General features: G+C 37.6%; 1 protein-coding gene and 1 non-coding gene across 4 annotated transcripts in view; both read left to right on the top strand.

Moving 5' to 3' along the window:
* Positions 1-27140, top strand: part of ATAD2 (ATPase family AAA domain containing 2) — a 98567-nt gene that overhangs the window by 45175 nt on the left and 26252 nt on the right. For all 3 annotated transcript variants that reach the window (XM_028852900.2, XM_077944007.1, XM_002808487.4), the window contains 16 exons: positions 767-932; positions 1605-1707; positions 1956-2043; positions 2867-3037; positions 3545-3662; positions 12276-12383; positions 14219-14327; positions 14575-14690; positions 16191-16365; positions 17461-17549; positions 20603-20762; positions 21764-21854; positions 22631-22945; positions 23286-23418; positions 23760-23946; positions 24965-25150. In XM_028852900.2, coding sequence (XP_028708733.1) covers positions 907-932; positions 1605-1707; positions 1956-2043; positions 2867-3037; positions 3545-3662; positions 12276-12383; positions 14219-14327; positions 14575-14690; positions 16191-16365; positions 17461-17549; positions 20603-20762; positions 21764-21854; positions 22631-22945; positions 23286-23418; positions 23760-23946; positions 24965-25150 — 2175 coding nt within the window. In that variant the 5' untranslated portion in view covers positions 767-906. The remainder of the gene's footprint in view (positions 1-766; positions 933-1604; positions 1708-1955; positions 2044-2866; positions 3038-3544; positions 3663-12275; positions 12384-14218; positions 14328-14574; positions 14691-16190; positions 16366-17460; positions 17550-20602; positions 20763-21763; positions 21855-22630; positions 22946-23285; positions 23419-23759; positions 23947-24964; positions 25151-27140) is intronic.
* Positions 21907-22003, top strand: MIR548D (microRNA mir-548d). Its single transcript, NR_032600.1, is given in 1 exon segment — positions 21907-22003. It is a non-coding gene; the product is annotated as a microRNA mir-548d (primary transcript).

Raw genomic sequence — 27140 nt, 5'->3', positions numbered from 1 at the left:
ATATTCTGTTTACCAGTTTCTTGAGGTACATACAATAAATTTTACATATTTAAAGTGTATAATTTGTTAAGTTTTAACATAAGTATATGCCATGAAGCCATCACCACAATATGATAGTGAAGGTAGTTACTACCCCCAAAAACTTCCCCAGGCCCTTTTATAATTCCTCCTGGCTCTTCTAGCTTCTTTCCTCCCTCTGACACTACCCCCCGCCAGATTCCTGAGCAAGTAATTTCATTGGAACATAGCTATGACCATTCATTTTGGAATCTGTTCTCCATTATTATAGCTTAGTTTATATTATCTAGAGTTTTACATAAATGGAATCATCCAGTATTCTTTGTTTGGCTTCTTGCACTCACCGTAATTACTTTGAGAATCCGTGTGGTCGCTTTTTTGTTGCTGAGTAGTATTTCATTATATGGATATTCTATTGTATGGATATACCACAATTTATCTCTTCATCTTTTGAAGTACTTGAGTTGTTTCTGGTTTGGGGCTATCACAAAGCTGCTTTGAACATTCGTGTACGAGTCTTTGTATTACATATCTTTCCTCTTCTCCTGGGAGTAGATGGGCTCAATCTTATGGTAGGTGAATGTTTTAACTTTATTTTTGTCTTCTAATGTTTTTAAGAAAGCTAAGTTTAAGATATCGTAATTTTGTTACATGAAAGTATAGCTTTTCAATTGTTCATTTTAGAATTGTTTTATAAATACTATTACTTCAAATGTTTCTATTTATTTTTATGTATGCATTTGTGAAGACAAAGTGATTCCAGTTACTCGGTCATTGAGGACTAGAAACATCGTTCAAAGTTCAGAACACTTACATGAAGATAATGGTGATGTTGAAGTACGTCGAAGTTGTAGGATTAGAAGTCGTTATAGTGGTGTAAACCAGTCCATGCTGTTTGACAAACTTATAACTAAGTAAGTAAAAATTCCTTAGGTCAAAATGATTTATCTGTCAGAGACTTTTTGTTCGGGAAGAATCATGGATTTCAACCAGCCCAAACATTTAATGCATTCTACTACGTGAAGCATAGAGGAGAATGATTATTTGTGGTTTTTTGTTTGTTTGTTTGTTTTTGAGACGGAGTCTAGCCCTGTCGCCCAGGCTGGAGTGCAGTGGCATGATCTAGACTCACTACAAGCTCTGCCTCCCGGGTTCAAGCCATTCTCCTGCCTCAGCCTACCGAGTAGCTGGGACTACAGGCGCCCGCCACCACGCCTGCTGTTTTTTTTTTTGTTTTTTTTTTTTTTGTATTTTTAGTAGAGACAGGGTTTCACTGTGTTAGCCAGTATGGTCTCGATCTCCTGACCTCCTGATCCGCCTGCCTTGGCCTCCCAAAGTGTTGGGATTACAGGTGTGAGCCACTGCGTCCAGCCTGAGAATGATTATTTGAGGTCTTTTTGACAATTCTATATATGTCTCTATTCTTGGAAAGAAATTTAAAAATATTTTTATACAAGTAAATCAATGCTTTTTATAAAAATATTTAAAACCTTAGTGCCAAAAGATTGCAGTGGAAGAAAATAAAGGTTTTTAAATTCTGCTACTCTTTTACAATTTTCACTTATATTTGTATCTTGTTTTTAAAGCACTGCTGAAGCTGTACTTCAAAAAATGGATGACATGAAGAAGATGCGTAGACAGCGAATGAGAGAACTTGAAGACTTGGGAGTGTTTAATGAAACAGAAGAAGTAAATATATTCTTCTATTAAGGGAATGATTTAATAATATCCAGTTAAATTTTTTTTTATAGTACCTAATCCATTTTTGCTTAAACATCACTTTTTCCAGCATTTATTTAATCAGTCAACAGTTACTGCTAGAAATTTAAGAGTTTATAGCTGTAAATCTCTTCACTTTGAACAAGATTGGAGGATCCAACTTAATTTTTTTAATAAATAGATTCCAAATGTTAATGGCTTTTATTTAAACATTTTAGAGCAATCTTAATATGTACACAAGAGGAAAACAGAAAGATATTCAAAGAACTGATGAAGAAACAACTGATAATCAAGAAGGCAGTGTGGGTTAGTCTCTTCTCTTGTTCTGTCTTCTGGGATTGAATTTAAGAACTTTTTATTTAGTAGAAAATAGCCTTTTTATTTAGAAAGTGTGACATTTATGGTAGTTTGTGAGAGATCAGAGGATTGGTAACTTAAAAGTGGGGACAGGGGAGAGCTTAAAAGGATAGTATGTTTTGTTTGGGAAAGTAACTGAAATCAGCAATCTAAAGCAAATAATATTGGTTTGCTCGTGTAATACATCTGCTATGGACAACACGCTGTATATCTCTTTTTTAGTTTAAAGGTGATGAAAATTATGTTTTGCTATTCCATTTAGAACTTATTACCATAATCTATTAGAACTTGAGTGAAAATCAGTTTTCTGAAATGCATTTTAAATGTTTGGTGAGCATGTTTTACCATAATCATAAGTAGATTGAGTTATGCAGCATGTAACTCCATGACAGCCAGATGGGCTGGGTGAAATGTCAAACTTAGGTTTAGAAAGCAAAAGCTTAATGAGGAAATTGGAAAACTTGTCAAAAAGTTACGTTAACTTGGACGCTTAAGTTTAGTCACCTATATTAATGAAATTCATAGAAAGACTATAAATTTTAGTTTGGTACTTGCTTAACAGTAGTCTTCAAACTTCTTTCTCTGTTTCCTTTTTTCCTTCCTCTCGTTTTTGTACAGTTTTTAGTATTGGAAAAGAATTATAAGTTCTTCCCATGAACAATCTAGGAGTAGATAAGCTTTAAAAGGGTGGATCTTTCCCAACTCACCTATGTTAAAAATTGTTAACATTTTGCTGAGTGTCCTTCTGGAAGTAAGTATTTCTTAATCGTAGAATCATCTGAAGAGGGTGAAGACCAGGAACATGAAGATGATGGTGAAGATGAAGATGATGAAGATGATGATGATGAAGATGATGAAGATGAAGAAGATGGAGAAGATAATCAGAAACGATATTATCTTAGACAGAGAAAAGCTACTGTTTACTACCAGGCGCCACTGGAAAGTAAGTGCTGTACATACTCTTTCCAGGAGATGTGATTATATTAGCTTTATATTTGCTGTTTCTCCTCTGTTATTCTTGTCTTTTTGGTATTTTTCATATTTTCATTTTGTTGAATACTCATTACTGTTGTCTTACCTATCCTAAGTTTGTAACAAATAATTTCTCTGAAGAAAGTTAAATGTTAGCCTTGACAAAAGCAAATAATTGGGCTATTTTTGAATTTTATATCTGTCTTTATTTTAAATTGCACAGCTTTCTACTTAATTTGTCAGCTTGTATAGAGATAGGACTTCTTTTGATTTATGTTACTATTATACCACAGTACTTGTGAGCATGAACATGCAAGGCTGATAATCACCTGTTACACATCTCTACAGTCACAATGGTTGTTTATGGCCAGTGTGTGTTTTTGGTTGGTTGGTGTCTGTGCTATACATATTATCAGCTGCAACCCTCTGAACATAAATGACTTCAAATATGAACAGCAAAATATTTTCTTTTTTTTAGAACCTCGTCACCAGAGAAAGCCCAACATATTTTATAGTGGCCCAGCTTCTCCTGCAAGACCAAGATACCGATTATCTTCTGCAGGACCAAGAAGTCCTTACTGTAAACGAATGAACAGGTTTGGTTCTGAAATAGTGATTGATTTATGACAACATAATTGTGGTTATGTTAGAGCTGGACTCTAGACTTTCAGGATTGGGTGTATTAGGATAAAATTCTAGAATTGTGTATTTGGGAGAGCTTAGTTTCTATGCCTTTAGTAGTCTAATCCCCAGTACCACTGACTAGTTTTTGCTTTTGCTTCCACTAATAGGAAGTGTTAGTAACTACGTTAGTAAGGTAGTTTATTCCATTTTTCCACACTTTAATAATAGAGCAACCATAGACTCAGGGTTTACTGTAGTCCTGTCTCTGTGTGAAGCATTTTACGGAGATCGTTTCGTTTAATCTTCACATTAAGTTAGAATATAGGTTTAGTCTTTTCTTTGCATACTATCACAGATGCATTTTCCTGCCATATCAGATGTTCTCAACTACATGGCCTCTAGACCTTTCACGACTCTGGTTATCTTTTTCTGGATCTATTTTGTAATTTGTTCCTCTTCTGTTGTAGGAAACATTTATTTTCTTTGACTGTTCAATATTTGTGGATTTCTTTTCCTTCTACATCCCAACAGTTGTTGCTTGTTGGTCAAATTTAAGTCCAAAGAGATAAATCTTCTATTTTTATTTTACTTACTTATTTTGGGGGAGGTGGGGCGGGGTGGAATCTTGCTCTGTTTCCCAGGCTGGAGTGCAGTGGCGCGATCTTGGCTTACTGCAACCTCTGCCTCCTGGGTTCAAGCGATTTTCCTGCCTCAGCCTCCCGAGTAGCTGGGACTACAGGTACCTGCCACTACGCCCAGCTAATTTTTGTATTTTTAGCAGAGACGCGGTTTCACCATGTTGGCCAGGCTGGTCTCAAACTCTTGACCTCAAGTGATCCACCTGCCTCAGCTTCCCAAAGTACTGGGATTACAGGTGTGAGCCACCACACCAGGTCAAAGAGATAATTCTTGATACTTCCTCATCAATACATTGGAATAATCATGATAATAGTAGCATGTTGGTAGTTCATCAGTGAGAGAGAAGACTAAGAAACCAGGAAAAAAATTTTATTTGTATGGGAAATGGTACTTTTTTCCCTTAATATTATAATTTTCTCAGAAGTAAGACCGAAGCCTTAGGATATTTCAATTATTTGAACAGTTCTTGGAAGTTTTCTCCTAGAAACAGACCTTCTGATCATGTTTTGGTCATGAAAGGCAGCACCTTTATAAGTGCTGAAGGTTGATTTCTTTTAGGAAAAATAAGAAATGCTCTTTGTGTCCCTAGGTCTTTTCATTTCATTGTAATTCATTGTAAGAATCACAAGTGTACATCTAGATTTCTTATTTCATCATCCTATTTCACATGACCAGGGTCCAAAAGGCTGGAGGATCAGGAAGACAAACTCAGTCTCAGGGCTTCTGAAGATTAATTGCACTTGAAAGGAGGCTGCACATCAGTATTCTCACAGGCCCCTTAGAATATAAAGACCTCTATTTTGGTGGTGAAATGTAATGATCTTCAGAAAAGGAAAGGAAGGTACAGTGTTCCCTAGAATCCCCACCACCACCAGGCACAGGACCGAGGCACTGTTATGGTTACCTGACTCAAGGGGTGGATCTCTGTTTGATCCAGCAGTACTAAGAGTAGCAGCTACTTTGGGATTTTATTTGTCTTTTATTTTTTTAAGAGGAAATCTCGCTCTCTCGCCCAGGCTGGAGTGCAGTGGTGCGATCTTGGCTCACTGCAACCTCCGCCCCCTGGGTTCAAGCAATTCTCCTGCCTCAGCCTCCCTAGTAGCTGGGACTACAGGCGCCTGCCACCACACCCGGCTAATTTTTTTGTATTTTTAGTAGAGACAGGGTTTCACTATGTTGGCCAGACTGGTCTCAAATTCCTGACCTCAGGTGATCCACCCACCTGGGCCTCCCAAGTGCTAGGATTGCAGGCGTTAGCTACCGCGCCTGGCCTCTTCTCCCATCTTTAATGAACGTATGTTTCTGGAAGTAACATACTTGTTGGTTGACTAACTCTACAGTTACCACCTACAATGTATGTGGGTTTTTTTGTTGTTGTTTTTATCCCTTTGATGTTCATGAGTTTCCATATTTGGTTCACAGTGTCTAGTCTTCCCCTGTGGAAAAAGCCTCACATCGTTGAGTAGCTCCTTGTTACAGATTTTTTTTTCTCCTCTAATTATTTGGGGTTTTGTTTTTTTTTTTTTTTCTGACTTTTTTGTTTTTTTGAGACGGAGTCTTGCCTGTTTCCAGGCTGGAGTGCAGTGGCGCAATCTCGGCTCACTGCAACTGCTGTCTCCTGTTTTCAAGTGATTCTCCTGCTGCAGCCTCCCGAGTAGCTGGGATTATGGGCCTATGCCATCATGCCTGGCTAATTATTTTTAAAGGTAATGTTACCTTTGAATAAGGTAACATAATAGCACAATTGCATCACTAGTATTTCAGTATATTCTTCATCTTTTGTCAAAGAATTAGAACTGGCAAGAAGTTGAAGTTCTTGGTTAGATTCAAAGTGCTGGTCCAGTGTCTGTGGGTGTAATAAAATGGAGATTGGGGGATGAGCACATGTGGGCAGATATGTGTGTTTAAAACATTTTTTATTTTTTATTTATTTTATTTTTGGTTTTTGTTTTTCAGATTTAGGAAACATTTTCCTTTCAAAATGGGTTATACTGACTTGCCTCAGCCCCTTCTCCTTTTTTTTAAATTTTTTGTTTCCGTAGGTTTTTGGGGAGCAGGTCGTATTTGGTTACATGAGTAAGTTCTTCAGTAGTGATTTGTGAGATTTTGGTGTACCCATCACCCAAGCAGTATACATTGAATCCAATTTGTTGTCTTTTATCCCTCACTCCCTTCCCACTCTTTCCCCCTGAGTCCCTACAGTTCATTGTGTTATTCTTATGCCTTTGCATCTTCATAGCTTAGCTCCCACTTATTAGTGAGAACACATGGAACATATGATGTTTGATTTTCCATTCCTAAGTTACTTCACTTAGAGTAATAGTCTCCAATCCCATCCAAGTAGCTGCGAATGCCATTAATTCATTCCTTTTTATGGCCGAGTAGTATTCTATTGTGTATATATACCACAACTTCTTTATCCACTTGTTGATTGATGGGGATTTGGGTTGGTTCCACATTTTTGCAATTGCGAGTTGTGCTGCTATAAACATGCATGTGGAAGTATCTTTTTCGAATAATGACTTCTTTTCCTCTGGGTAGATACCCAGTAGTGGGATTGCTTGATCAAATGGTAGTTCTACTTTTAATTCTTTAAGGAATCTCCACACTGTTTTCCATAGTGGTTGTACTAGTTTACTTTCCCACCAGCCATGTAGAAGTGGTCACTGTATACACACCAACATCTATTATTTTTTGATTTTTTGATTATAGCCATATTTGCGGGGGTAAGGTGGTATTGCATTGTGGTTTTGATTTGCATTTCCCTGATCATTAGTGATGCTGAGCATTTTTTCATACGGTTGTTGGCCATTTATGTATCTTCTTTTGAGAATTTTCTGTTCATGTCCATAGCCCACTTTTTGATGGGATTGTTTTTTTCTTGCTAATTTGTTTGAGTTTGTTGTAGATTCTAGATATTAGTCTTTTGCGAGATGTATAGATTATGAAGATTTTCTCCCATACTGTGTGTTGCCATTTTACTCTGCTGATTCTTCCTTTTGCTGTTCAAAAGCTCTTTTTTTTTTTTTTTTTTTTTTGAGGCGGAGTCTTCACTCTGTCGCCCAGGCTGGAGTGCAGTGGCACCATCTCGGCTCACTGCAAGCTCCGCCTCCCGGGTTCGCGCCATTCTCCTGCCTCAGCCTCCGGAGTAGCTGGGACTACAGGCGCCCGCCACCGCGCCCGGCTAATTTTTTGTATTTTAGTAGAGACGGGGTTTCACCGTGTTAGCCAGGATGGTCTCGATCTACTGACCTCGTGATCTGCCCACCTCGGCCTCCCAAAGTGCAGGGATTACAGGCGTGAGCCACCGCGCCCGGCCTCAAAAGCTCTTTAGTTTAATTACGTCCCACTGGTTTATCTTTGCTTTAATTGTTTTTGCTTTTGGGTTCTTGGTCATGAAACCCTTGCCTAAGCCAATATCTAGAAGGGTTTTCCTGATGTTATCTTCTAGAATTTTTATATAGTTTCAGGTCTTAGATTTAAGTCCTCAATCCATCTTGAGTTGATTTTTGTGTAAGGTGAGAGATGAGGAACCAGTTTCATTCTCCTACATGTGGCTTGCCAATTATCCCAGCACCATCTGATGAATAGGGTGTCCTTTCCCCACTTTATGTTTCTGTTTGCTTTGTTGAAGATCAGTTGACTGTAAGTATTTGATTTTATTTCTGAGTTCTCTATTCTGTTCCATTTGTCTATGTGCCTATTTTTATACTAGTACTGTGCTGTTTTGGTGATTATGGCCTTATAGCGTAGTTTGAAATCAGGTAATGTAAAGCTTCCAGATTTGTTCTTTTTGCTTAGACTTGCTTTGGCTACGTGGACTCTTTTTTGTTTCCATATGAATTTTAGGATTGTTTCTTCTAGTTCTGTGGAGAATGATAGCTGGTATTTTGATGGGAGTTATGTTGAATTTGTTGCTTTTGGCAGTGTGGTTGTTTTCACAATATTGATACTACCCATCCATGAGCATGGGATGTGCTTCCATTTGTTTGTGTCATCTGTTATTTCTTTCAGCAGTGTTTTGTAGTTTTCCTTGTAGAGGTCTTTTGCCTCTTTGGTTAGGTATATTCCTAAGTATTTTGTTTTATTTTCAGCTATTGTAAAAAGGGTTGAGTTCTTACTTCACTCTTAGCTTGGCCGCTGTTGGTATATAGTAGAGCTACTACTGATTTGTGTACATTAATTTTGTATCCTGAAACTCTGCTGGATTCTTTTGTCAGTTCTAGGAGTTTTTTGCAGGAGTCTTTAGGGTTTTCTAGGTGTACAGTCATATAATCAGCAAACAGACAGTTTGACTAACTTTTTACTGACTTGGATGCCCTTTTATTTTTTTTCTGTTGTCTGATTGCTGTGGCTAGGACTTCCAGTACTGTGTTGAATAGAAGTGGTGAGAGTGGGCATCCTTGTCTAGTTCTAGTTCTCAGAGGGAATGCTTTTAACCTTTCCCCATTCGGTATTATGTTTCCTGTGGATTTGTCATACATGGCTTTTATTACATCGAAGTATGTTCTTTGTATGCCGACTTTGCAGAGAGCTTTAATCATAAAGGGATGCTGGATTTTGTTGAATGCTTTTTCTGCATCTATTGAGATCATGTGATTTTTGTTTTTAATTCTGTTTAAGTGGTGTATCACATTTATTGACTTGAGTATGTTAAATCATCCCTGCATCCCTGGTATGAAACCCCCTTGATCATAGTAGATTATCTTTTCGATATGTTGTTGGATTCGATTAGCTAGTATTTTGTTAAGGATTTTAGCATCTATGTTCACAGGGATGTTGCTCTGTAGTTTTCTTTTTTGGTTATGTCCTTTCCTAATTTTGGTATTAGGGTGATACTGGCTTCATAGAATGATTTGGGGAGGATTCCCTCTTTCTCTACCTTGTGGAATAGCGTTTACAGTGTTTTCAAACTGAAGTAATGACCTTTCTACAGTATAGAGTAATTAATTGCTAAGAACCTGGACCCATGGCTAGGACTGTCTAGGCTTGGAGCTCAGCTCTACTAGTTATTAGTGGCCTTTGGCAAGTTACTTAACTCTGTTTCAGTTTTTTGTTGTTGTTGTTTTTGGTTTGGTTGGTTGGTTTTTTGTTTTTTTTTTTTTTTTTGAGACGGAGTTTCGCTCTTTTTGCCCAGGCTGGAGTGCATTGGCGCGATCTCAGCTCACTGCAACCTCCGCCTCCCGGGTTCAAGCGATTCTCCTGCCTCAGCCTCTCAAGTAGCTGGGATTACAGGCATGCGCCACCATGCCTGGCTAATTGTTTGTATTTTTAGTAGAGACGGGGTTTCTCCATGTTGGTCAGGCCGGTCTTGAACTCCCTCCCAACCTCAGGTGATCCACCCGCCTCGGCCTCCCAAAGTGCTGGGATTACAGGTGTGAGCCACTGCGCCTGGCCTGTTTCAGTTTTTTTTATCTGTAAAGTGAGGATAGTTGAACCTGTCTCAGTATTGTGAGAATTAAGATGAGTTAATACATGTAAAGCATTTAAAATAGTGTCTGCCATACATTAAGTGCTGTATGTATTTGTACTTTGATGTTTAAAAATAATCTCCATTTTGCAAATCAAATGTCAGAAATTTCACGTTGGTCCACAGGTTGTGTTATTGTTTGCTTTTAACTTTGTTGATTGTGAAATAAAAAACTGGAAATCATCAGTATAGTAATGTATAGAATGCAGATATTTTGAATAAACATATAAGTTTGAATTCTGACAACATCAATGACTGATTCTGATATTTTGAGTAAATTATTTAACCTGGAAGCCACACTGGCCCTAACTGTAAATTGAGCCTACTAATAATCCACTTTTCCACAATTTTAATTAAGATTAATACTACATCAAGCACACGATACAGAAAGCAGTCAGTTAATGTTAGTCTTTTTTATTAATTGGGAGGTTAGTCTGAATTCTGTGACTACACATAAAATTATGTGAATACATTAAAGTCTAATATTCACGGTAATAATGAATAAGTTAGTTTTTCATATAAAATTGCAGACTTGTACTGGATATAATAATTTTAGTTTCAGGCTGATCACAAAGATGGTCTTGGGTGTATTTGGGTAGATGGATGGATGAAAGATTATTTTCTCATTTATTTCTGTGTTTCCACAACCCCTTATCCAAAACCCTTGGAAAACCATTTGTGTTTCAGAATTCAGACTTTTTAGCTGGATTTACAGATAACACACAACCTATGTAGTATGGCAACATTAACATCTCTAGGGTCTCCAAGCCAGCACTGTGTAGTCAAATATATTAATAATTCTGTAGTAAAACATATGAATAATCATAGTAAGTGGGACAAAATATAAACTAAAAATTGCCTTGTACTATGTCAGGTTATGATTTGCTGCAAGGGAATAATGGGATAACTTCAGAGTGTTTTGGATATACGTTTCTGGAACTATATTATGCAGATAATAGATTGTGAACCTTTTATATTTTTGGAAATAACTACTTACCATCATTGCACTCTGACTCAGCAAAGTTCTAGACCCTGAGCAAGTTAATTAAAGTTCTTCCTAGCCAGACTCTTTGTTTTTTCTGTGAGTCTTTTGCAACCATTCAAAGGTAGAAGTGATTAAAAATTTTCTTGTATATTTGTAATACCCAGCTTCTTATTTAGTATTACCATCCAGCCTAAGTATTTGATAGTATGTCTTTCTTTTTTGTGAGAAAACTTATGGGTTGAGTAACTCATCCGCATTTACATGGCTGTTAAGTGACAGTTGTGAATTTACAGTGGATGGTATACTGTTGATAAAAGGCCATCTTATTCTTCACTGTTTCCTAGCATTTAAAAAGTCTTTCTTGATACCCTTTTGTTTACATAAAATCTCATGTCCTTCTTTTAAAATTGTTTGATATTTTAGGCCGGGCATGATGGCTCACACCTGTAATCCCAACACTTTGGGAGGCTGAGGTGGGCGGATCAGAGGGTCAGGAGTTCAAGACTAGCCTGGCCAACATGGTGAAACCCCATCTCTACCAAAAATAAATAAATAAATAAATAAAATACAAAAGTTAGCTGGGCATGGTGGCGCATGCCTGTGGTCCCAGCTGCTTGGGAGGCTGAGGCAGGAGAATTGCTCAACTGGGACCCAGGAGGCAGAGGTTGCATTGAGCTGAGATCACGCCACTGCACTCCAGCCTGGGCTACAGAGTAAGACTTCGTCTCAAAAAAGTTATTTGACATTTTAAAGTAGGTGATTTCCTCCCAAATGTGAATATTATATATAGTGTAATATTGAAAATAGTTTCAAATTACAGTCCCAAATCCTTTTTTTTTTTTTTTAAATAGAGGCAGGGGCTTACTTTATCACCCAGCAGGCTGCAGTGCAGTGGTCCAATCATGCACTACAGCCTCGTCCTCCCAGGCTCAAGCAAATCTCCCACCTCAGCCTCCTGAGTATCTGGGACAACAGATGTGCACAACCATACCTGTCTAAGCTTTTTGATTTTTAGTAGAGACCAAATCTTGCCAAGTTGCTCAAATGATTTTTAGTTGAGATGAAGTCCCACTGCATTGTTCTCGAACTCCTGTCAAGTGATCCTTCCTACTCGGTCTCCAAAAGTGTTGGGATTACAGGTGTGAGCCAACATGCCCAGCCCAAAATATTCTAATACCCTCTTTATCCCACCTTTCACTTCAAGAATAACTGGTTTGTGTCAAGACTAAGAAGTCACCCTGCCTTCTGTCTTCATGAACATTTGATATTCAGCTCTGCCACAGCCCTCAGTCTTTTTTCCTTTCCTCTCAGTTGTTTGTCTTTTATTCGCTTTGAAAGATTCCGCCAACAAAGTTTATGTCAGTGGGTCAGCAGATAAAATAATTTTATGATAAACCTTTTTGGAGCATTAGATATTTCTGATGCTTTTCTTATGCCTTTTCTTTTTCCTGCCCTCCATTATCATGATTTCAATTTTCTTTTTTACTTTAGGCGAAGGCATGCAATCCACAGTAGTGACTCGACTTCATCTTCTTCCTCTGAGGATGAACAGCACTTTGAGAGGCGGAGGAAAAGGAGTCGTAATAGGGCTATCAATAGGTAAGTGCCATATCAATACCTTTTTAAACCAACAGATACATTTTTTAAAAATTGATAAGAAAACAATAATTTGGATATAAGTATAGACTGGCTGATTAAAAAGTTGCACAACAGGTTAATGTATAAACTAGAATACTGTCTTCTTAGAATTACCTACAATTGAAACAGAATAACAGGTTAGAACATATGACTGATTTCTTGCCAAAATTTTTTTTTTGAGACAAGGCCTGGTTCTGTTGCCCAGGCTGAAGTACAGTGGCACGATCTTGGCTCACTGCAACCACCACCTCCCGGGTTCACACGACTCTCCTGCCTCAGCCTCCTGAGTAGCTGGGACTACAGGTGTGCATCACCACACCCGGCTCATTTTTGTAGTTTTAGTAGAGATGGGGTTTCGCCATGTTGGCCAGGCTGGTCTCGAACTACTGGCCTCAAGTTATCCACCTGCCTCAGCCTCCCAAAGCTTTGAAATTAAGCTGTGAGCCACCATGCCTGGCCCGCTTGCCAAATCATTATATATGGCCCACAGTGGTTCTGGTCAAACAGTGACTTAAGGAAATAACCTTTTCTTTTTCATTTCATGTATTTTTTTTTCTTAGAATAATGATAAGTTCTGAGGAACTCTTAAGGAAAATGGAAGGCTTTACTCATTTCATAACTCCTTGTCGTATAAGTTCACATATACTAACCAACTTATTTGATTTTCCCAATAATTGTTTAAGGGAGATAGAGCAAGGATTATTTACATTTTATAGATGTGGTTGAGTAAATGAAAATGCAGTGCTTAGGTGCTTGGAATTTTTTTTTTTTAAATAGAGATAGGTTCTCACTCTGTCACTCAGAGTAGAGTAGAAGTGAGGCTGGTCTCGAACGCCTGACCTCAAGTGACTTGGCTGGGATTACAGGCGTGAGCCACCACACCTGGCCATAACTATTTTTGAATAGTTTTGAAAGTAGTTAGGGAACTTCCAGCCTGTCCAACATGGTGAAACCCCATCTCTACTAAAAATACAAAAATTAGCCGGGTGTTGGTGGTGCGCACCTGTAATCCCAGCTCCTCAGGAGGCTGAGGCAGGAGAATTGCTTGAACCCCGGAGGCAGAGATTGCAGTGAGCCGAGATCACGCCATTGCACTGCAGCCTGGGTGACAGAGTGAGACTCCGTCTCAGAAAAAATGCAAAAGACAAAACAATACAACAAAAAAGGAAGTAGTTAGGGAACTTGCTTGAGAGGATTGATGTTGGATCCAAATGCTGGTAGACTGTGAATATTTTTTCTGAGAGGTATTATAGCAGAGTTGTTATAGGTCTGGAGACAGACCACTTGTGTTTGATTCCTGGCCCTGCCATTTACTAGTTGGGTGATCTTGGACAAATCAGTTAATCTTTCTATGTCTTGGTTTTGTTTTAAAATGGGAAAAATAATAATACCTTTCTCATAAGACTGTTGTGAGAATTTATTGACTTAATCCATGTAAAGCACCTAAAACTAAAACAGTGTCTGGCAAATGGTAAATACCCTGTCTATGTTAGACACCTCCATTAAAATGTAGGTTGGTACTATCTGATTTCACCACCATGAATCACTTTACAGTGCCTGTGGCATCTTGATATTTTTATTTCATCATGTGTCTTTAATTTCATAATAAAGCTTCAGATATAAATATTTCTAACACTTAAGTTCTGGACCTATTACAGAAAATTAGGAAATTAAAATACATATCTTAAGATTGCTCCAGTTAAAATTTAGATTTTTTTTTTTAACTTAAATGTTTATATTCAAACATGGAATTTGGGAAGGAGGGTGAGTTGATGGGTTTGTGTGGTTTTAAATAGGTGCCTCCCACTAAATTTCCGAAAAGATGAATTAAAAGGCATGTATAAAGATCGAATGAAAATTGGAGCAAGCCTTGCCGATGTTGATCCAATGCAACTAGATTCTTCAGTGAGTATTCTGTTTTGAAACATATGCTTGATCTATAATGTGCTTTGTTTTAAAGTTAAAAAAAGGAACTGATGATTTTTCTTTTCAGTCAAAACTCTAACCTTTAAAGACGTTTTTTGTTAATCTTAAGGTCACAATTAAGGTATTATTAATTCATTGTGTATGGGTTAGGTATAGTTAAGGTGTGGGGTGACATTTTAATCTGGACTCCAAATCTAAGAATGTAAATGTTCGCTTCCATTACCAGGTACGATTTGATAGTGTTGGTGGCCTGTCTAGTCATATAGCAGCTCTAAAAGAGATGGTGGTGTTTCCATTACTTTATCCAGAAGTCTTTGAAAAATTTAAAATTCAACCCCCAAGGTAATTTAATTATATTTTTAATTTTAGCTGAAAATCTGTGCTACTCTTGCGTCTTATAGTTCTTATACCTTATTAACCCATTTTTAAGCGATAGTTCCCTTTTCCCTTTTCATTATACAACTTTTCTCTCTGAATCACCTTTATAGAAGCAATAATTTAAATAAACTTTTAAAAGTTAATAAACTTCCCCCATCATAAAAGTAATATACCGGGCCGGGCACGGTGACTCATGCCTTTATCCTAGCACTTTGGGAGGCCAAGGCGGGTGGATTGCCTGAGCTCAGGAGTTTGAGACCAGCCTGGGCAACGTGGTGAAACCCCGTCTCTACTAAAATACAAAAAATTAGCCAGGCCTGGCGCCGTGCACCTGTAGTCCCAGCTACTTGGGAGGCTGAGGCAGAACTGCTTGAACATGGGAGGCGGAAGTTGCAGTGAGCTGAGATTGCACCACCACACTCCAGCCTGGGTGACAGAGCGAGACACCATCTCCAAAAAAATAAGTAAATAAATAAATAAGTAATGTACCATATGTCAATCACAGGTAAACATTGGTAGGTTTTAAATTAAATTTTGTAATTAAAAAAATTAGAAAGTGGCCAGGCACAGTGGCTTACGCCTGTAATCCCAGCACTTTGGGAGGCCGAGGTGGGTGGATTATGAGTTCGGGAGTTCAAGACCAGCCTGGCCAACATGGTGAAACCTCATCTTTACTAAAAATACCCAAAAAATTAGCTGGGCATGGTAGCGGGCACCTGTTGTCCCGCCTATTTGGGAGACTGAGGCAGGAGAATTGCTTGAACCCGGGATGCGGAGGTTGCAGTGAGCCGAGATGGAACCACTGCACTCCAGCCTGGGCAATGCAGCAAGACTCTGTCTCCAAAAAAAAAAAAAAAATTAGAAAGTACCAGGCATGGCGGCTCACACCTGTGATTCCAGTGACTTGGGACACTAAAACAGGAAGATTGCTTTAGCTTAGGAATTTGAGGTTGCAGTGAGCTATGATTATGCCACTGCACTCCAGCCTAGCTGACAGTGAGACCCCCATCTCTAAAAATAACGCGGAAAGTTATTAATATTAAATAACATTTACTTCTTACAGGAAATGTTGGACGTGCCTAGTTAAAGTAATTTAGTAAATTAAAAAGAAATTTCTTGAATTTTCTTTCACATTTCTTCCTTGCAACCTAAGTTTTCCCCCATACAAATTGAATTACATGATTGTGATATGTGATTCCATATGCAAGGTGAGATAATATGAACATGATGAATGAATTGTTAAAATGTTTCAAATAGAGTTTTATTTACAGTTTCAATATTAATTTTACAGTATCAGTATTAACTCTCAGGTTTTAAGTTGTGCTTTGTGGCATGAAACTGTACAATAATTCAGTTGTCTTACACATTTAATTTTCTAATTAATCATGAAATTGGTTTCTAATTTTTGTTTTAAAAGTCTGCTTTTTAAATGTAATACTAAAATGTTAACGTATTGTTTTACAGAGGTTGTTTGTTTTATGGGCCACCTGGAACTGGAAAGACTCTGGTTGCCAGAGCACTTGCCAATGAGTGCAGTCAAGGGGATAAAAGAGTAGCATTTTTCATGAGGAAAGGTGCTGATTGTCTAAGTAAATGGGTAGGAGAATCTGAAAGACAGCTACGATTGCTGTTTGATCAGGTACGATATTAAAATTTTATATATCTGGATAGTTCTGTAATCTAGGCAGATGTGTGTGAGGATTAGATAACTCTTACATTTAATCAGTGTTCTAAATAAACCCAAAAGAATTAGACTAAATATGTAATCTTTCTAGATTATTTTCTTTTATATGTCGAGATGACACTGACCTACAGTGAACAGTTTTATAGTAAGAAGGGAAAGAAATAATTGGATCTTAGTTCTTTGGAGTCTTAGGTCTCATGCCTAGGAAGAGAGTGGTAATCTCATATTTCGAGACAGTAGTAGTGAATTATGGCTCAGTATGGGAATTGGAGACTAGTTCTGCCCTGGGGCGGCTTTCATTTTCATATCCCGGATTGTATTGACAGTACATTGTGAGATAATACATTCTGATCTCCTGAGGCGTATTGCTGCAAATGCTTTTAAATCTCTTTTTGGAACTCTCCTGAGGTTCTTTTTTAATTTTATGTTTATGGAAATGGATAAAAACTGTGGCATCTTGCTAAATAATGTTTTCCCATCCTGTCATGGAGGAAGACTATGTCACTGTCTTCTATTCTTTGTCTTGTTTCCATAGGTAGTCTTCAGTAGATATTTTTGTGTGTCCAGGAATGATAGCTATATGAAATCTAAGGTATATAACCAGTGGAGTATGTCTTTTGAAGACTTCTAGTCGAAAATGCAATTGAAAATTAAACCATATGTCATTATAATTTAGTTTGAATTCTTAAAACCCAGTTATTGGAACTTACATTTAAATTTATAAATTATAAATAGTTATAAATTATAAATAAATTGAGGCTGAGGCAAGAGAATCACCTGAACCCAGGAGGCAAAGGTTGCAGTGAGCCAAGATCACGCCACTGCACTCCAGCCTGGGTGACAATGTGAGACTCCATCTATTAAAAAAAGAAAAATTATAAATAAATTCTGGTAAGCAAGTTTGAAGAAAAGCTGATTGAAATAGTGTATATTCAGCTTTATAAATTCTGGTAAGCATGTTTGAATGAAAATTGATTAAAATGGTTTATATTAAGTCTACATGTTTGAGGCTGTTTATGCTAACAAATGACCACTCAATCTACTTTCTAGGCCTATCAGATGCGCCCATCAATTATTTTTTTTGATGAAATCGATGGTCTGGCTCCAGTACGGTCAAGCAGGCAAGATCAGATTCATAGGTAAAACTTGCTTGATGGCACTTCAACATTTCATGCTATTTCCTGAGTGGTATTATGTGTGAGAGATAGAATGTTAAATGGTAAAAGAAACTTTATAAGCTAATAGTTCCTTTCTTTGGTAGTAGAACCCTATTATATAGTACAAAAATAAAAAATGTGGACAGGCGCAGTGGCTCATACCTGTAATCCTGGCACTTTGGGAGGCCAAGGTAGGCGGATCACTTGAGGTCAAGAGTTTGAGACCAGCCTGGCGAACATGGTGAAACCCTGTCTCTACTGGAAAAAAAAAAAAATTAGCCAGGTGTGGTGGTGCACACCTATAATCCCAGCTCCTTGGAAGGCTGAGGCAGGAGAATTAGGAGAATCACTTGAACACGGGAGGTGGAGGTTGTAGTGAGCTGAGATTACACCACTGCACTCCAGCCTGGGTGACAGAGTGAGACTCCCTCTCAAAAAAAATAAACCTGCTCCGAGTGTCAGTGCGTTGTAAAGCATGGTTGAAAAGTCTTGGTTACAGAAGATTTAACTCATGATAGAAACAAATGTCGGCAGGTCAGTGATGTTAAGCCAGTAGTAAGAGTAGGGCTATGGTGGGGAATGTGACTGAATGTCCTATCACAGGAGCATATCCAGTTGCTTTTATGTCTGACCTGTTACTGATGTGCAGAAGCTTACCCAGGCGTGAAAAATCGATTTTGTTCCCTCAGATTTTATGTTCAAATTAAGTATCTTAAATTTTGCCAGCTAATTTGGATGCTTTTAAGACATTGCCTGCGCTAAACAAAATCTAACTTAGGGCATTACTACTAGTTTAGGATTCTAATACTAGACCAATCTCCTCATTTTAAAGAGGGGTAAATTGAACCCTCAACCCCGATGATTAGTTGCTTATCCAAGGGAGCACTTTTATCACTTTTACTAGTGCTACTATCCCAACCTGAATCTAAATTGTTTTTAGTCCCAATTTATCTCAGTTTTTTAGAACTTCTTTTTAAATGGTTTCATGAATGACGTGTAATTGCTTAATTAATTTGGAATATCCAAATTAATGATATGTCATTATTAAAAATAATGATATGTCATTAATTTTAATTAATGATACGTCATCCCAAATGGTTTAGCCAGCATCCATTAAGCTTCTAGATCTAGGCCAGGCACGGTGGCTCACACCTGTAATCCCAGCACTTTGGGAGGCCTAGGCAGGCGGATTACAAAGTCAGAAGATTGAGACCATCCTGGCTAACACGGTGAAACCTCGTCTCTACTAAAAAAAAAAAAAATACAAAAAAATTATCCAGGTGTGGTGGCGGGCGCCTGTAGTCCCAGCTACTCAGGAAGCTGAGGCAGGAGAATGGCGTGAACCCAGGAGGCGGAGCTTGCACTGAGCTGAGATCGCGCCACCGCACTCCAGCCTGGGCGACAGAGCGAGACTCCCATCTCAAAAAAAAAAAAAAGCTTCTAGATCTAGCTACCACTTTCCAAGAAATACGAAAGATAGAGGGACAACTTAAATGACCCTATCAGGAAGCAGTCAGCCCAGTCCGGAATGGGCAAAGGAGATTCTACAAGCCAAATGACCCAGTTTCTTCAACAAATAAATGGCATGGAAGGAAAAAAATGTAAGAGGCACAGTAGGAACTGTCAAGGAATTGAGTGACAAATAAGTGTAGTGTGTGGTTACATTTTGATTAAATCAAATGTAAACAGGTATTTTGAGACAATCAGGAAAAATTAGGTATTAGATATTAAGGAATTAGTCACTTAGGATGATGACATTGTTGGGTTTGTTGTAAGTCCTTATCTCTTAGAAATACATACATGAAGTACTTACATGAAATATTTATGAATTGAACTGTGTGTCTGAGGTTTTATTTTTCTTTTTAAAAGTGGTCAGGTGAAGACAAAAAAGGCATACTGATAATTGTTGAAGCTTCGTGATGGAAATTTGGAGATCATTTTACTATTCTGTCTTTATAATAAAAAGTTTAAAATGTAATGAAAATTCTGTTATGCTTTATGAATATTCTATTTTATTTTGGTGTTCTTTGATCATGTATATACAATGGAAATTTTATTATTTTTAGATACTGTGTGTCCTACCTGGTGCTACCAGCACTTTTTTTCCTTTTCTTTTCTTTTTTATTTTTTTGAGACAAGGTCTTGCTCTGTCTGTCGCCCAGGCTGGAGTGCAGTGGTGCAATCTTGGCTCACTACGTACAACCTCAGCTTCCCCAGTAGTAGGACTATAGACCCAGGTCATGTCACCATGCTGGCTTTATTTTTTTTATTTTTATTTTTTTAATAGAGACGGGGTTTCCCTATGTTGCCCAGGCTGGTCTCAAACTCCTGGCCTCAAGCACTCTTCCCACCTCAGCCCCCAAGTTCTGGGGTTACAGGCGTGAGCCACCATGCCTTGCCTTTTTTTTCTTTTTGATGTTGTATATTGTTTGGGAACTCTTAAGTTCCTTTGTGAAATTATGCTTTATGAAATATCTTCTAGGATTCATTTGTGGGGGTCTAACGACCATCTGTTTTCCATTGATTTCAATTTCTTTTTTTTTTTTTTTTTTTTTTTTGAGACGGAGTCTCGCTCTTTCACCCAGACTGGAGTGCAGTGGCCGGATCTCAGCTCACTGCAAGCTCCGCCTCCCGGGTTTACGCTATTCTCCTGCCTCAGCCTCCCGAGTAGCTGGGACTACAGGCGCCAGCCACCTCGCCCGGCTGGTTTTTTGTATTTTTTAGTAGAGACGGGGTTTCACCGTGTTAGCCAGGATGGTCTCGATCTCCTGACCTCGTGATCCCCCCGTCTCGGCCTCCCAAAGTGCTGGGATTACAGGCTTGAGCCACCGCGCCCAGCCCCATTGATTTCAATTTCTATGTGCCATTTGGTATGTTATTTTATAGATTTTTTTAATCCATTGGATATAGTGAGATGCCCTGAGAAAATTTATTCACGTGTAATACATTAAATCTTACCAAAAGAAGAAATATTACTGAATGATATAGACTGTGTTCATAGTATTAATCTCTTCTCTCTTATTTTTAAAATTTAGTTCTATTGTTTCCACCCTGCTAGCTCTTATGGATGGATTGGACAGCAGAGGGGAAATTGTGGTCATTGGTGCTACCAACAGACTAGATTCTATAGACCCTGCTTTACGAAGGCCTGGTCGCTTTGACAGAGAATTCCTTTTTAGCCTACCTGATAAAGAGGTAAGAATTTAATGTCACTCAAATTTTGACAAAATATATTGCTGTTTATTAATCATAAGTCTTGGTGTAGTAAAAATTTGGAGATTCTTGAGTTTTGTATCCTGGTCTTGTCTAGTGATAGCTGTTAGTGAACAACTCAAATGCGGACAAATTTTTATTCTTTTCTTTAAATATAATAATGCCTTCCCAAAATTACTCTTAAAATTCTTTCAATTTGAGTGTAGCCTTTGGATGTTCTAAGTGTTGCTTCAGAACATGTGGCTTAATGAGTAATTAATCCTTAGCCAGTTTGTTAGCCTTGGCTTTTTCATGAATATCATATAATCCTACCAAGTTTTTTTAAGTCTACTTAATCTTCTGGGAACCAAAGAGGAAAATATATGAAGAGCTGTCTGTACTCTTAAAAACAGCTCTTAACATGCACCAGAATGAATAGCTACTTTAGTAGTTACTTATTTTCTCTTACTTATATTTATGACCAGTATAACTTTAGTGCTATAAATGCAAATATGTTTAATAATGAGACAAGTCCATTAAACTCTAAAAAGTACATCCTTTTTCTTATTTTCACTTTCATATTTTGCTTATATTGAGTTTTTTGTTTGTTTGTTTGAGATGAAGTCTTGCTGTCACCCAGGCTGGGGTGCAGTGGTACAATCTCAACTCACTGCAACTTCCGCCCCCAGGATTCAAGCAGTTCTCATGCCTCAGACTCCCGAGTAGCTGGGATTACAGGCACATGCTACCACGCCCAGCTAATCTTTGTATTTTTAGCAGAGAGTAGTTTTCACCATGTTGGCCAGACTGGTCTTGAACTTCTGACCTCAAGTGATCCACCTGCCTCGACCTCCCAAAGTTACAGGTGTGAGCCACTGCACCCGGCCAATATTAAGTACTGATCACTTTAAAATTTTAGGTAATAAAAAGTATTTTTAATTGAAATTAATCTGAATAGCATTTATTATTATAGTTGTAAAAAATTAAATTGTTTTTATTCATAGGCTCGAAAAGAGATTCTAAAGATTCACACCAGGGATTGGAATCCCAAACCACTGGACACATTTTTAGAAGAGCTAGCAGAAAACTGTGTTGGTAAACATTGTTTTAAGCAATTAAAATAAATACTACATTTATTTGAAATATGAAACAAGTTGTATTAGGTTGGTGCAAAAATAATTGTGGTTCTTGCCTATAAAAGTAATGGCAAAAACCACAATTTCTTTTGCACCAAACTAATAAAGAAATACAAGGTTATATTTGTTTCTTATCTCTTATTTGTGGCATTTTCTTCTCACGAAGTCTTGGTATTAAATAGAGATATTTGACAAATTGGCCATAAGAGGCAGAGTAAATAATAATATAATTGTATAAAATACAATATATTATTATATCATAATAATATAATAGCTATTCTTTACTGACTATGTTTTAGTCATCCTTTTAAGCATTCTATAAATATTATTTCATGTAATTTTCACATCATTCCTATGATGTAGGTAGCAGTATCTCTACAGATAAAGAAATGGCTGGAGAGCATTATGTGAATTTTCTAAGGTCAAACAGCTAGTAAATTACAAACTGGAATTTGAATCTAGTCTGTGTGATTTTAAAACTCTTGCTTTTGACCTCTGTGCTATACTTAGTGCTTGTGTTATTGCACTCGTAAAAGTTGATTGATTGTTGTTGGCTATTACTACCTGATAAGTTTACTGGGTAGAAGAGATTTTGGTTTTACTACTTTTAAATATTTGCTAACTATATTGCGAGGCTGATTTTTAATTTTCTTTTAACCATGGTCATGCTAATAGAGTTTTGTGTTTCTTTGTTTGGTCGGCTGGTTCTTTTCTTCCCCTGGTTGCTTTGGATAGGATACTGTGGAGCAGATATTAAATCAATATGTGCTGAAGCTGCTTTATGTGCTCTACGACGACGCTACCCACAGATCTATACCACTAGTGAGAAACTACAGTTGGATCTCTCTTCAATTAATATCTCAGCTAAGGATTTCGAGGTAGCTATGCAAAAGATGATACCAGCGTCCCAAAGAGCTGTGACATCACCTGGGCAGGCACTGTCCACCATTGTGAAACCACTCCTGCAAAGCACTGTTGACAAGATCTTAGAAGCCCTGCAGAGAGTATTTCCACATGCAGAATTCAGAACAAATAAAACATTAGACTCAGGTATAAAACTTGATTGACCATTTAAAGTTAGTTTTTATAATCAGTAAAGTGAAATGTTTCATACATACCAGAAATATTTATTTGTAAAAGAATCTCTTGAGAAAAATTTGGTAAGGCTTTACCTGGGATATTTGAAGGAAATTTACCCATGGATTGCCCTTAACTTAATTTGCTGTAAGTTTGGGGTGCATTTTTACATTTACTTATTAATTCATATCTACAGAAATACTTTTGATTCTTTGAAAAAAATTAATTGAAGTATGCTAACTTGGTAACTGAAGCATTAAAGATTTGCTTTGCAATCCAGAAGTTACTAATGTGCAATTTTTTGGTTTTATAGATATTTCTTGTCCTCTGCTAGAAAGTGACTTGGCTTACAGTGATGATGATGTTCCATCAGTTTATGACAATGGACTTTCTCAGAAATCTTCTCATAAGGCAAAAGACAATTTTAATTTTCTTCATTTGAATAGGTATATTTTTCTTGCAAATCAATGTTTTGCGTGTGTAAATTTTCTAAAAATAGATGTGGTTAAAAAAGTAAAAAATGCTAACCAATCTGCTTTTTATTTAAATTAAACTACCAGAAATTTTTTGTTGTTATAGTTGTCACAATAGTAGAAATTACAGTCTATAAAAATATTCCTAAAAAGCTTTGGGTATCAGTTGTTTCCAGAAACTATGTGAACCATGTTATGATTGGTTGGCCTTATTGGCAAGACATTTTACTTATGAAAGTTTATAATTGACAATTTAGGGGGAAATTTTAAACTGTTTTTTCTAAAATATAGCTTATTAATGATTTCTCTTTCAGAAATGCTTGTTACCAACCTATGTCTTTTCGACCAAGAATACTGATAGTAGGAGAACCAGGATTTGGGCAAGGTTCTCACTTGGCACCAGCTGTCATTCATGCTTTGGAAAAATTTACTGTATATACATTAGACATTCCTGTTCTTTTTGGAGTTAGTGCTACATCCCCTGAAGAAACATGTGCCCAGGTAATTTGTTGGTGCTCAACTATAAGACAAAACAGCCTTTTGGAGATAAAAGCTAAAATTGCCTCATTTTTTTGCATTGTGTTTTTTTTGTCTTTCTGATTTGTAACTTCAGGTTTACAAAACAGAATTATGCATGATTGCTTAATCATTAAAGAGAATAACTTTAAATCCCACATTCACCCTTAATATCTTTGTGACCTTAGTAAAGTTGTTAGATCTCTCTCATTTTCCCCATTTGGAAAATGGAGATAATAATACTTACCTCATATGGCTGTTGTGAGAATTAAATGAGTAGAGTGCTTAAAATGGTGACTGCTCCTTAGTAAGTACTCAGATATTCTGCTTTTCGTGTTTTTGGTATTTGTATATTAACTTTTGTTTGTTTTTGGTTTTGGTTTTTTTGAGACGGAGTCTCTCTCTGTCACCAGGCTGGAGTGCAGTGGCACAATCTCAGCTCCCTGAAACCTCCGCCTCCAGGATTCAAGCAATTCTCCCGCCTTAGCCTCCTGAGTAGCTGGGACTACAGGCGCATGCCGCCACATCCAGCAAATTTATTTTTATTTTATTTTATTTATTTATTTGTATGTATTTTAATAGAGATGGGGTTTCACCATGTTGCCCAGGATGGTCTCGAACTCCTGGGCTCAGGCAGGCAGTCCACCCTCCTCGGCCTCCCAAAGTGCGTGGATTATAGGCATGAGCCACCACGCCTGGCTATGTTAACATTTTTAAAATATAAAAATATGTTATATTTGTAGTTTTGTTTACTTTTGATTACGACAGAAAAATCTAGATTTCTCCAACTATTTTCTAGTTGCTTGAAGAAATTATCTTTTCAAAAAAATGAAACTTTTAAACAGCATTTAAAAATAAGGTTGTGGGATTTTGGAGGAGCATTTTAAAAACTTGAGGACTTTATATGTTATTTCTGGGAGGTTAAACATTGTTTCAGACTAATAGAAGTAGCATTATTAACATGTTGACTCTAACTGAATTTGTTTTGTTCTCGCTCTACTAGGTGATTCGCGAAGCTAAGAGAACAGCACCAAGTATAGTGTATGTTCCTCATATCCACTTGTGGTGGGAAATAGTTGGACCAACACTTAAAGCCACATTTACCACATTATTACAGAATATTCCTTCATTTGCTCCAGTTTTACTACTTGCAACTTCTGACAAACCCCATTCTGCTTTGCCAGAAGAGGTAATTTATGTGGGGGAGAGTCATTATACTTTTAAGAAGAGAGTTGTTTGTACCAAAATAATCATAACTTACTGAAAAAATTCAAATGCTATAGAAGTGAATAAAAGGATAAGTTTTCTTGCTAAAGATACCATTGTTAACTATTTGGTATATGTGCTCATTGGGTAAGATGGTGTATGTATATGTGTATGTATATATTAAGGATACATAAATTTTTTCTCTTAAAAAATAGGATAATATGTTGGGCGCGGTGGCTCACACCTGTAATCCCAGCACTTTGGGATGCTGAGGCGGGTGGATCATGAGGTCAGGAGATCGAGACCATCCTGGCTAACACGGTGAAACCCTGTCTTTACTAAAAATACAAAAAAATTAGCCGGGCGTGGTGGTGAGTGCCTGTAGTCCCAGTTACTCCAGAGGCTGAGGCAGGAGAATGGCGTGAACCTGGGAGGCGGAGCTTGCAGTGAGCCGAGTGAGCCACTGCACTCCAGCCTGGGCGACAGAGTGAGACTCTGTCTCAAAAAAAAAAAAAAAAAAAAAAGTTTTTAAAAATTGGGATTATATGATACATACTATTCTGCAATTTGCTTTATTCAATAAATGTGTCTCATGTATTTGTTAGTGCTAAAGTCTCTTTAAGAGCTGCATGGCTTTTCCACTTTTGATGTAGTATAATTTATTTATCCAAAGCCCTGTTGATAGGTTTTTTGGTTGTTTTCCAGATTTTTTTCTACTGAACTGTTATAGTGAGCATCCTTGTATTTTAGTTTGTATGAACACTAGTATGTGAATTTTTCTAGCATTGATTCCTAGAAGTGGAATAGCTGTAGCTGAGTATTTTACATTTACAAGTTTTAACAATACTAAATTACTCATTCAAGTTTGTGCCCATTTAGACAACTGCCAATAGTGAACAAAAGGCCATGCTGCTTCTGACTGGAATACTCTTACGTATTTGCCTGGCATCATTTTTTATTTTTCTCAAATCTCTGCTCAGATATCATCTCAGGGAGGCCTTCTGTGATCAGAATTTCTCAATAATAGCAATAGCTCTTCTACCCATCATACTCTTTTCCCTTTTCCTACTTTATTTGTATTGCCTCCTGCCATTAAATATTAATTTGCTTGACTCTGTTTCCCCATCAGAAAGTAAAGTACCTGAAATTAGGGACTATTTTTTGTTACCTTTGTATCCATAGAGCACATAACAAGCATATTGTAGGCTTCTGTGTATTTTAATGAATTAGTTAAATGTTTTTTTCCACACCTTCGACAAAATTGGTTTACATTTTTTAGTACACTAGTAGGAAGATAAGCTCAAATACTTATTAAAGAAATATTTATTGAGTGCTTATTTTCTCCCAAGCATGGTTCCAGGCACTGGAGATATAACAGTGACTAAGATAGACAAAAATGTATATCCTTACACATATAGGGCTAACATTTTAGTTGAGTGGGGGAGAGAAGTTTTAAAAAATTTATAGCCGGGCGCAGTGGCTCAAGCCTGTAATCCCAGCACTTTGGGAGGCCGAGACGGGTGGATCACGAGGTCAGGAGATCGAGACCATCCTGGCTAACATGGTGAAACCCCGTCTCTACTAAAAAAAAAAATACAAAAAACTAGCCAGGCGAGGTGGCGGGCGCCTGTAGTCCCAGCTACTTGGGAGGCTGAGGCAGGAGAATGGCGTAAACCTGGAGGTGGAGCTTGCAGTGAGCTGAGATCCGGCCACTGCACTCCAGCCTGGGCGACAGAGCAAGACTCCGTCTCAAACAAAAAAAAATTTATAATACTAACTATTGTTGTGGAGAAAGATTTAGCTAAGGAGTACCAAAAGAGTATGGGTAGGTTGCAGTGTTAAATAGGCTAGATAAGGCCTCAGCAAGAAGTTGATATTTGGCCGGGTGTGGTGGTTCACGCCTGCAGTCCTAGCACTTTGGGAGGCCAAGGTGGGCGGATCACCTGAGATCAGGAATTCAAGCCCAGCCTGGC

This window comes from Macaca mulatta, chromosome 8 (assembly GCF_049350105.2).
Source record: "Macaca mulatta isolate MMU2019108-1 chromosome 8, T2T-MMU8v2.0, whole genome shotgun sequence".
NCBI classification, from domain to species: Eukaryota; Metazoa; Chordata; class Mammalia; order Primates; family Cercopithecidae; genus Macaca; species Macaca mulatta.
This window is presented reverse-complemented; position numbering and strand designations above follow the sequence as displayed.